The sequence below is a fragment of the Leptidea sinapis genome, chromosome 32 (genome assembly GCF_905404315.1).
Source record: "Leptidea sinapis chromosome 32, ilLepSina1.1, whole genome shotgun sequence".
Classification (NCBI taxonomy): domain Eukaryota; kingdom Metazoa; phylum Arthropoda; class Insecta; order Lepidoptera; family Pieridae; genus Leptidea; species Leptidea sinapis.
The window spans coordinates 10240298-10252750 of NC_066296.1; the positions used below are offsets into that span (position 1 = coordinate 10240298).

General features: G+C 37.8%; 1 protein-coding gene and 1 pseudogene across 4 annotated transcripts in view; both read left to right on the plus strand.

Annotated features, from left to right (window-relative positions):
- Positions 1-12453, plus strand: part of LOC126974271 (serine/threonine-protein kinase minibrain) — a 162377-nt gene that overhangs the window by 118202 nt on the left and 31722 nt on the right. The window contains exon 1 of one of the 4 annotated variants that reach the window (XM_050821730.1): positions 1630-1837. The exons of the other annotated variants lie outside the window; for them this stretch is intronic. Within the exon in view, the coding sequence (XP_050677687.1) occupies positions 1757-1837 (81 nt within the window). The 5' untranslated portion in view covers positions 1630-1756. Of the gene's footprint in view, positions 1-1629; positions 1838-12453 lie in introns of those variants that run through there. 4 annotated transcript variants of the gene reach the window in all.
- Positions 8978-9396, plus strand: LOC126974297 (60S ribosomal protein L30-like; annotated as a pseudogene).

Genomic DNA, 12453 nt, shown 5'->3' on the forward strand with positions numbered 1-12453 from the left:
GATATAAACAACTGTTAGACAGGTTGACAACTGATAGACCCACCAGCCTTCTGCCGACCGTCATATAAACTTTTCTCGACAATTATAAAAAAAAAGAATTAGCGCAACACTCGATTTATACCAGCCAATAGAACAAGTAGGTCTTCGGAAAGGATACTGTACAATCGGCCACATTATTCATTCTATGGATTGGAGCTACTTATTGAGAAATACCAGGAATTCCAGCGATCGCTCTATAAAGGGTATATAGATTACCAAAAAGCCTTCGACACTATACTTCATTCATCAATATGGGTACTCCGAAACTCTCAGAATGTAGAAGATAAGTACATTAAAGTATTAAAATATATCTATAAACACAGCAGAGTGAAGCTAGAGACAACTGGAACCCCCTCTCACCAACAATTTTTATCTCAGTATCAGAGTCCATAATAAATAAAGTAAATTGGCATAAGATGGGATTCAATATAAATCATTTCAGATTCGCTGACGATGTTGTCTTACTATCTGAGAACAACCTAGAGCTAGAACACACGATAATCAAGCAGACATTCAGGCCTAGAAATCAACTTCAAAAAAACTAAAGTGATGACAAATTCAATGAAAAATTAAATAAAAGTTGATAATACTGCGATAGAATACGTAACTTCTTACTTATCTTGGAAGTATAACCTACCGCGCGGGTAGGTCATCCATGATGTGGTGGACTGACTAAATTAAATTTGCTGTGGATAACCTGCAGTAGAGAAATATTAGATAAAATATAAATATAAAGCAGCTTAAATGTAGGCAATGTATATGTGCTTGTAATAACGCTGACTGCGATAAAATTTTGAAAAAATGGAACAAGCTAATACAGATTATCTTTTTATCGTTTTTAATTACGTTAACCCGTGGTCTAGCTACTTTTTACTACTAGCATTAGCGGAAGAAAAAGTGCTATTGTTATGTTAATCTTATACGTCTGTATAAGATTAACATAATTATGCCACTTTTTCGCAGACTATGAAAATGCAAAATTTCAAAGTGATCGTTGTCCGTGAAGGCGGAACAAATAAACCTACTCATTATTGCATATGTAACACGATTTATTATTTTCGCGTCAATGAATGCATTTGATCAAAAAAGGAGATTTTTTTAAAATCTCAATATTTAAGTTGAGATAATTCCAGACAAACTGGCTGGTAGCAATTCAATGTAACAATAGGCATGTTAAGTGGACAATTAATTAAAGATTACATTAACACAAAAAAACTAGATCAAGACCCAGTCTGTCTAGTATGACGGCTGCATTGTAATTTCCTATCCCACAGTGAACTCCCACGAGAAGATTAATTAGGCAAAAAGTTGTGTGAGAGATGCGTTAATCATCAGCAAGCGTAAACATATGATTTGCTTCAAACAAATTCCCAGGAAAGCGAACAGCGAAGGCCGCGGTGACAGCTGACCTATGCGAATCAGCGGGGCGCCGAGTGACGCCCTGGCCTTAGACGCCGGACGATATATTTAGATGTCGGCGTCCTAGCGCGAAAGTGTTGCTATCGCGTCAGCTGACCAAAACAACGATGCCTACGTTTCATACTTGAGAGACAATCTGAGTTATGACCAGTCGAGTCCACGCGTTCGATAATCGCGGTTGCCGCACGAACGGTGCAGATTTATGACGTGCCGCGCTCCACACTAGTGTAACGCCGAGTGCCCGGTGCCCAGTCGGCAGCGCGAGCGGGGTCCACTGACCCGCCGGCGGTGCGTGACGATGTTGGGGGAAGCGCCCGTGTCCCTGCTCAGGACTTTGTCTGATTCGCTCTGGTGGCCATCGCTAAAGACCCTCGCTATGGTATGACTGCTTCAGAATCTCAATATATTATTTATGTTCTGTTTCTTGCTTTGGTGATGCACTTTTCGAGACTTTTTGTATTTAATATAAAATAACAAAACTGTCTATTATTGTATTGTAATCTTAGTCAATGTTCACATGTATTCATGCATTATTTAAATTTTTATCGTCACATATTAGTATCCTCCTTGGACAAGTGCAAGTGTAGTGTCATACATGCAGTTATACAGCAACAACACTCCGCGTGGAAATGTTCCGCGATCGTTAAAATGTAACGAAGTATAAGTCGTGTGTACATATGTACTTGTTTGTATAATGTATCGGCGCTCGGTTGTATCGAAATCGTTCGCATTCACGTCAGCCTCATAATCTTGTCATAACACATTCATACAGTTCATCCAAATACATTCAGTTATGGAATATTTGCTATCACCGCAAATTACTTTTCGATCACCAAGTTTCTCATTGCCATCATCTCGCACCAACTCAGGTCGAAGAGTGCCACTGACTTCAGTGTGTGTTTCAACGAATACTTCTCTGACACTCTTGTGTGTTACAACAGTATAAAAACACCAAATTGTCTCACTAGTGTAGACACATAATTTAGAGATAGTTTTGCAGTAATTCCTTTATTTTTCTGTTTGATTTTAGGTGTAGGCTTTCGATAGGGGTCCCAGATATTCCGGCTTAGCATGTGGGTAGCATTTGCCAATCAAGCCACGTGCCAAGCGAGAGAACACAGATATAATATGTTTCCCTCTAAATTATATCATTAAGCGCTGGCTCCGTATATTTATTTCGACCAATATCTATCGGTACAACTCTTTGGTTTTATTAGTTATGTTGCAATATTTACATTAAAAAATATAGATTACAGCAAATTGCATTGAGGAGATTTAATTCCTTAATTAAGTAACAATCAGAATATCAATTTCAAATTAAATTCGTTATTAATGAAAAGGCGTTAGAAATTTGTTTCTGACAGGGACCCCGACTCCAGCGCAGTTGGTAAGAGATTAGCTATGGCAGTTTTTAGGACGTCTTTATTTTTCACTGTCTGTACATGTTCCTTAATACAATTTTCCTGGTTTCAACTATGAACACTTTCCACAGTTACAGCAATCAAAATATATTCTTAAGGATGTTTAACTTTATGCGGAAATATTGGGAGCTCATTGAAACCCATTATTACGGAAAATGTCGTGTAGGCAAAGAATATATAAATAGTATAAGTAGTAAGTGACGTGATTTAAAATGTAATGAATAATTGTAAAAGCTCACAACAGAGGAATTACGAGATCGTTGCCGGCCTTTCTTCCATGACTTCTTAGATAGACCCTTATGTCATCTATGTGGAAGAATGTCATGTTTTTGACAGATTCTTTTTCTGGATGGATAATTATTTATGATGGCACTATGAGTTACGACTGAAGCTGCCTGTTGAGAGCTACGGATATAGGTGCACTATGATAATATACATGGCTACGACGAATATAAACTAAATAACGTGGAATTAAGTTCACATTAGTCATCTTATGACTACCTCCCATTATTGCTATTGTGGTGTTTCATTATTTACCACATTATATATGCCCATGTTATATTATATTAAGAATGCGGATATATGAAACTGCTTTTATAACTGGATGCTGATTCACCCGTCATTCAGCTGTATCCGTCCACTTGAATGATGCCCACACTTTTCAGATGTCATGCCGCGCCTTGAGTTTTGCCACCTCTGTTGCAATAGTGTTTGTTTAATTGTTTTATATATTCGATTCTGGTATTTTTGTGATAATAGTGATGTCACTATTCAAGTGTCGATGTCATTACCTCGGAATTGATAGACTTATCATACATGTTTTGCATATATCCGCGCCGCTGAAATGTCAAGATCTTAGCTGTGTCATAACCAGGTTAAGGCCGCTCACGTCTGCGCAAACAAGGAGAGTCAAATGACGTTACACGTTAACGTCTCAAAATTCAGTCAAGCCCAGACTAGACGAACAATAGTTTCTCGAGTTATCGAGTGTTATCTGTTTTATCCTGGCTTTCCTTCACCAGATAACGATGTCTATAAAACTCATAATGTTTCCCCAGTTGTCAATCATAATTGTAAAAGATCCATGACCTCGTATACGCACATTACAAAGCCGCAGCGCAAATATCATCAGTAATGAGTCACGTTACATTCGGCAGACGTGTAGTAATGACGCGGGACGCCCGGCCCCCACCATATTAGGCTATATTGAAAAGTCTAGCCCCCTCCGCGCTCGCGATGCATGCTTGCGGATTGATAGCGAAACTAATACGGCGAGATCGTGAATCGCTGTCTAGACTTGTGTTGCCAGATAACAAATTACCTCGCATGGCTTTCTAAATAAAACTTCTAATACCAACACTCAAATTTGATATAGTTTCAATATTATTTCCTAGTCTTTTAAATGTATTAGATATGCTCAATAATAATAACTGATCGATAGTTTATTAAAACATAAATGACAAAAATATGCAAAATCGATAACCCTGACTCTCGTGTGACTGATGCCTCAAGAATCATAAAAGCCCTCCATAGAGCACTCGTTTTTTTGTAGAGCGCCACAAATTTAAATTCAGATACTTATTGAACGTCAAAAACTACAACCCATTCAAAATAGACCGCTTTAGACCTGAGGAGAACGGTCGCAGGAGACATAGACTGATAAACGCATTACTCTCCTTTGCTAGACGCAGCCGGGGTACGCGAGCATAGTTTATACCGTGTTTATGTTTCACAGTTTCTGAAGGTATGGTCCTATGCAAGATTGCTTTGATTTTTTATTTGCTTTCTTGGACGTTAAAGAATGCGAGATAGCGGGTAGTTGTAGCATAGCGTGCATAGCGCACAGAGCGGGCAAGGTTGTCGGGTGTCTGTTGCGCGCGGACTCGGCACTCGGCAGCCACCACCGTCGCAGAGATGAGTATGGCCGCTCTCATTCACGTGCGGGGCGCGCGGGGGACGCAAGACGTCGCGCGCCGCCAATATCGATTGTGGCCCATCCTCCGGCGCTGCGCCCCGCGGCCCGGCGCCCGCTCTCAGCAGCCGACCTCGAGTGCTCTCCTCTCGCACCTACCGACACCTCCGACACAAACTACGCCTTAAAGACACCGCGCCACAGCTCAAAATTCCGACCAGCCCCGACCCTCGCGCCTGTCCACCGCCGACCCTGCCGATCATTAATAAACCCTCGGCCCCGGAGTCACTCGGTCCAGATTCCAGCGACTCGAGCCGTCCGCGCCGCTCGAAAAAATAAGCTTTTTGTTACAATTAAATTGGTAAATCAAACCAATTTTAGTAATTGCGAGGTCAAACTTTGAAGTGGCAGCACACAGTGCGGGCGGGCTTTTGAGCGCGAATCATTTTTAATGGGAGCCTGTTATAGACAATCGGCTGAAGCACACGTGAGGTGGCTCCATCAAGCGTCGCTACGCGGCGATTCATTTAATTATTTTAGTTTCAAGACTTTCGAGTCTCCTGTCGCGAGGAGGGGATAACTCGCGAATATATAATTCTGATTTAAAACCCGCTCAAGCTTGTGTATTGTGCGTGTTAAAACTAATTAAAATTCCCGTGTTGTCTTGATTTTACTTCTCGTATTTATGTACTAATTTATTTTCCTTTTAATAACCAGAGTACCCTATAAATAGCCGTGGACTGAGTTTTACTATGTTTTCCTAGTATTTTTAAATAATATTTAATTATAATGTTTTTATTATATTGCATGTCCAAATGTCGCGATGTACAAAAGATTTAGAATTTTTTTAACAGAAACAGAAAACAGAATTTTTATGTACTCATTTGATTTTGGCGGGAAACACTATTGAAGTGCCTAAAATGTTTTGATTGTCTTAATTCCAAACTTTATCTTTATTTAACATCTATTTGATGTCATGCTTTTTATAGAGAATATTTATTTAGACGGTTTTGATATGAAAGGTCATGAAGAAACGTCACAACATTTTTGTTAACAGATCGTCGTTAAACGACCTGCTGAAACCAATGCTATCAATAATAAAAATGACACAGGATGGATTTGTGTGTGATCACGTAGATAGTCGTTACTGATCAAAAATCACCTACGCCACCATTATGCCGCTTAATACCAAGCGAGTGATTGTCCTCGGTACCTACCTTATTACAGTAAAAAAAACTTGAGAAAGGGCCAGATTAAAACTATGCGCCACCATTTTTTGGATTAGAAGGACAGACAAATGAACGTACAAGCTCTCTAGCAACAACAGGAGCGTTACCGGCCTTGCCAAACTGTGGCGAAACCCGCGCCATACACGTGACAGATATTCTTGCACACTACCTTACTTATACATTGGACGCTCACCCATCCGATGGACGGATTTGATCAAAGCAGTGACCCGCAATCCCACAAACCGTCAAAAGTGGAGGAGCATCGTGAGGAAGGCAGTGCGACCCAAAACTAAAGAGACCAACGGCGACTAATGTTGCATCATCTTATCGACCACGACCACTCTGACAAGAGTGACCGATTGAGAAGAACCTTCCTTATAATATACCTCGCGCAAATATATACAATTGATTGGAACTCAAAAAATTAAAGTAAATAAGTACCTACTCTAGAGATGCACATTTTTTCTCTTCTTCTTCGATTAACTTTGAGATGAGTCTTCAGCTCATTACAGTCACACGATGCATTCCATCTTAAAAATTGGAGTGGTGGGTTTGATCGAGGTTTTATTGCATTAATCTAAGTCTTAGGAAGTTCCGAATTGCGTTACGACTCAGAACATATTGTCACTGAATGATCGTCTGCTCATTTTGTCACTGACTCCCTTAAAAAACTATCTACGGCTAAAATTAACCTAGCTATTGGGGAAAGTAGACCCATATTCTAGGACACGTCTCAATAGTAAGTAACTGCGTCAATTGCGAGGCTTAAAGCGAACGAGCAAATTGAGGCGGTTTGGCCTCTCTTTGATGAAAGCAATTGCATTCATTCAGGTGTGAGTTGTAGCTCTGCACCGGTCCTCCGAAGTTGATGAGACGACTAAACTCCAACAAATAAATGAACATTTACGGTCTGTGTTGTGTGTGTGTGTGTTCCAAACACATTAGAGATACATGCCAACGTACTTATGAACGATGAGAGACTATTACTTGTGGTCACTACAGTTTTTCTAGGTATCATGTTAGATTAAAAGCTCCACTGGGGTCCACATAATGCCTAACCGACATATAGACTTAGTTCTATTGCAAATGCCGTTAGATTACGAGATTGCACTAATTTTGCTACGGCCAGATTTCTTTATTTTAGTCATTTTCACAGCTTCATGACATACGGCTACGAGGTCATGTTGCTGAATTAAAAAAGTTTTTTCGCTGCAGAAGAAAGCTGTTCATGCTATGTATGTGGGCTATATGCAGTCACTCAAAGCAAATTTAAAGAAATCAATATTATGACTGTATATTTTCTTTATGGAAGAGGTGGCCAAACAAGGTCACTTAAGCGTAATGATCATCTCTACCAAAGGAAGCGAAACTGCCAACATTACAATATCAATTACTTACTATTAGTCTCAGTAGGTACGATATGGTATCATTCACGTATCATTTATAAGCGCAAAAAGAATACCGTGTTTTCCTTGAGTCGTTTTTATTCTCTACGACAAATTGCAAATTGTTTTCTGAAGCACTGGTATCAAAAAGTATTCGAATGCAATCAATAATTATGAAAAAATAAATGCATTTATATTTAGAAGACAACTTTCTCAGTATATTATCATTGAAAACTCAAATATATTTAAGGCTGTAATATAGTGTTACATCTATTTACCTTATCTACAGGTTCAGTGCTCTTATGAATTATGTAGGCAGTATTATAAATATGTTAATGATTAAGAGTCTACACTATTATTATAATCAACTACGTATATTAGCTTATTCATAACGTGTTAAGCACGTGGATAGTATTACAAAATGAATCTATAAAATATATCAGATTGTAGTCAATTGTAAATGCATTACTACAATGGTTTTACTACTATACGGGAAGACTGTAAAGTGAGGCGCCATTATAAAATACCGGCCTAGAATGTTGATATCGTGGTTCACTACTAACTACTATGTTATTTATTAAACGTATTTATAACCTGAACTGTCGTTTTTAACCGACTTCAAAAAAGGAGGAAGTTCTCAATTCGTAGGTATTTTTATTGTTTGTTACCTCAAAACTTTCGACTGGGTGAACTGATTTTGATAATTCTTTTTTTTTATTTGAAAGCTGGTGCTTTCCGTGTGATCCCATTATAATTGATCCAGATCTGACAATGGCATCCATGAGAAAACCATAAAAGTCTTAAATTTTTGGAGTCTGTGTCATCCAAGATAGGTTTGTAACTATATACATAGTTATAGGTGAGATGTGCTTGAGTTGTGAGGAGCCGAAAGGCGAGAGCGGGTCGCGGCGCAAGGACACCGACTCCAAAAATTACAATAATCGTAACTAGAATTAGATGAATTAATTCGATTGTAAAAAAAAAATACGCAATTATTCTTATACTTTTTAGTGCATATTATATCTATTATTTTGGAATAGTGTTTTTGAAGTCGGTTGTTTTTTTTTGTTAAGTATTTTTTTATCACTAAAAGTGTCTTAAAATTAAAACACCAACATTACACTGCGGCATACATTATATTTATAATGATTTTGAAGGTCGGGTAATTTGTACACACTTGATTGAGCGCGACACAGAAGGTCGTTGTCTTAGTAATAAAAAAGCCTTAAAACGTCGTACAAGTGTACTATTACATATTCTTTGGTTCAAATATAGTTTAACAATTCATAGACCGGATTGTCTTTTTGGTCTTTCAAATTGTGTTATCCACAAAATCTTTGCGAAATGAAGCAATATCAAGAAAAGTCAATACGAAAAGTTTAATTACGACAGTAAATTTCTAAATTATAAATGTTCCATCTCCTTCAACGGTTATTGTCTATTTGTGTGTATATGATGTGATCATATGGACACATTACGAAACGATTTTTAAGTATACCGTTTATATGACACGACACTGAAGAGTTAGAGATGTGTCTCAACTCTCAAATGACTGCAGTCTCACCGGCCTTTCCCTTACTACATTTTTTTCATGGAGTTTGTGGCTAAGACTTATTTCTCGGGATCCTGTCAAAATGGTCGCTGCTAAGAAGCAAAAAAAGACTATTGAGTCAATCACGTCACGATTGACTCTAGTTATGAAATCGGGCAATTATTGCTTAGGTTACAAACAGACCTTAATAACTCTGAGACAAGGAAAAACCAAACTGGTCATCAATGCGAGGAATGCTCCCCCACTAAGGAAATCTGAGGTGGATTATTATGTTCTACTAGCCAAGACTGGAGTTCATCACTACAGCGGCAATAACATTGAGTTGGGAACAGCTTGCGGAAAGTACTAACGAGATTGTACCCTAGGCATCACAGACCCTGTTGATTCTGATATTATCACAACATTACCTGACGCAACTGTATAACGGCCGTACCCAATATTCAGCCTATCTCTTCCTTGAGATAAAAATCGTAGCTATCGTTGACTTTTCTGTCCCAGTAAACTTATCGAAGGTAAATCACCTTATGTGTACACGCTGTCTGTCAATGGGACGACGTATAGCTTACCAGCGATAGAAGTTTGTATGGAAATTTCAATTCACGCGTCCCAAGATAAGAATGACTTATCGGGTATATTGGGACAGCTTCAGATTATTGACAGCTAATTACTGACATTAGAAGGTAGTAATTTATCTCTATCTGTAGATAGTATATTGGGAACGGCCGTTAGTAAATTAATTTTAATTAACTACTCTTCTTCAAAGAATGTGCTGTGTGCATTGTGATTTGGACAGTTGAACATACAAAATGAGCCCCGCGCTTGTCCGCCAACTGCGAACATATAAAAGAGCCGTCAATCGGAGATCAGTGACCGCGCGCTGGATCGTGTTGCGGTCAAACCGACGGCATTAACGGATTACAGGTGGCATTTATTACTAATCTGCCTTTATACTAGACTGGAGTTGTGACCTCTCGTAGTGCTTACATACGCATTCAGCTCAGCCGTACGCGTGATAGCTACCTACCTCATTGATGTCGCATTAATGATCATACGTGGTGCTTCAGTGAATTAATTAATATGCAATTATTGGGATTGAGCAGGTTCTCGACTGTAAAGTAGATCCTGTGGATGGAGCCACAAGTTGAACAAACAAGATATACAAAAATTTCGGTTGTGTCGAAATTTTGATATTGATATGGATATTAGAGTCCGTTCTCGGGCAGTTGGTAAGAGCACTCAGACGGAACCCAGGAGGCGCGGGTTCGAGTGACGCATCCTCCATGAAATTTGGTTAAAACCTCTAATAAATGTGTTGTCAAAAACTTGTTAATAATTCTTACTTGTGTATTGTGAAGGTTTAAGTCTCTGGACGTAAGAGATGCTAGCGAGAATGTATTGTATTATTAATATATATATGTTTAATAACTTCGATCATATTTATATTTTATGGTTTTAAGCTAAGAATATAGATGATAATATTATACACATAGATATTGTCAATGTCTAAATCTATTGTCTATGATCAGTTTAAAATTTGGACATTCGATTACACAAACACTGTAAAAAATGCTGGACTTCATTACCTCTGGGCTACAATAATTATTCAAAGCAAATCAAATTAACTTTATTCATTAAAAAAGACACTAAATATATATTTTGACGTTCAATATTTTGTTTAGAGGTTCTATTTTGAATAAAAATATTTGTATCTGAATATATATGTCATAGTTATATTTTTTCCCATTTACTACCACTTGTTGAGCTTTAATGAGTCCTAGAAGTGGCAAGAAAGTCATAAAATACGATCTGGCACAAAGATACAAAGAGAATAATCGAACGTTTCAACTAATTTCAGTTAAAAATAGAAAATAAAAATTAAGAAGTTAATAGGTACATCGTAAAAGAATCGAAAGATATAACAGTCTACATACGCTGTATATTAGTTGAGGTTTTACATTCTATCGAATCGTGTACAAAGGTGACTTATAAAAAATTTAAACTCGCCCAAGTAAATAGACTCGACTGTAGACAATAAAGATTTTGTTGCTATTTCAAAAAAAGGAAATCAAATTTTATAAGTAAAAGTTTTGGTGCATGAATTCTAAATGAAAGAAACGACCTTTTCTTCCGACTTTCAGACCATATTGCTATGACCTTAAGAAGTTATGAATCTAGAACATTACAATTTACGGCGAATGGACGCTTAATCGGTGTCGGGTTCGCAATGATGGTTTTGCCAGCACCCGATATTCGGCCACGGTTAAGTCTTCCCGTAATAAAAGTAATAGGATACTATTGATTTATTTGTGTCGACCGCCTGGGTCGGCACCCAGCCACAGTACCAAATGACAGATTGAGATCGAACCCCGTCACCCCCGTCGTTCGTATCTCATTACAAACAATACTTCCTTCCATTACCCAATATCCTTATTGTTTTGTCACGCTATAAGGATTTTACGAGTATCAGAAAGGGTCTGCGGTTATTACGTTTGCGTGATGAACAAGGTACCTAAATCATTTTATAGGAATAGATGGTGATTTCAGAATAAATAGGCATAATTTATTTTATATATGCATAATTTATTATTTATGAAGTTTTTAGTTTTTTTTTTAAATAAAACCCTTTGTAGGAAACTTCGAAACATCTATAGACAGGTCAATTGAACGTGTCGTCACTTTAGGTCATAAAAAAATAGATTTCTGAACAAATTTATATTCACACTTATAAATTTAATTCAGATTTGAGATTAGAGATTGTAATGCATGATGTGAATGAAATCTAGCATCGGTATATATTTAACAAAACTTGTTTCAGTAAACCTATCGTTGAACGAATCCGTGGGAAGATTTTCTGAGATAGTTAAATCTAACGAGTTACAATTAAAGCCTTTCTTTAGCTATAGGAAAAATGACATCAATACTTCACAATGATTGCTTTATTTATTCGATAAGCTGCATCTAATCTTGTAAGTTCTGTGCAATTGAATATTTCCAATGTCTGCTCGCTACATTGTTCGACTTTCTCAAAACATTGCCGTGTATTGTTCAAATTTCAATCGGGCTACGCTTATGCCTCGTGTAGGTTCACCATAATTTCGCACATTTTCGGATTTTATATTCCAATATATAGTTAAATGTTTACCTGAAGATGCGTTGCTTTGATGGTCAATATATGATCTGGATTAATTATTTGAATTGATTTTTATGAAATCATTAATTGTTTATGGCAAGTTGGAGTTACTTTTCTATGTATTTATAGATTTTGTTCGAACGCTATTGTTAGGGCTAAGCGTTAGGAGCACGATAGGTAGGGCCCATAGGTATACAATTAGGCTAAGTACACATTATACATACATACGTGAGTGTTTTAGCAGTGGGAGGCTCCTTTGCACAGGAAGCCGGCTAGATTATGGGTACCACAACGGCGCCTATTTCTGCCGGGAAGCAGTAATGTGTAAACATTACTGTGTTTCGGTCTGAAGGGCGCCGTAGCTAG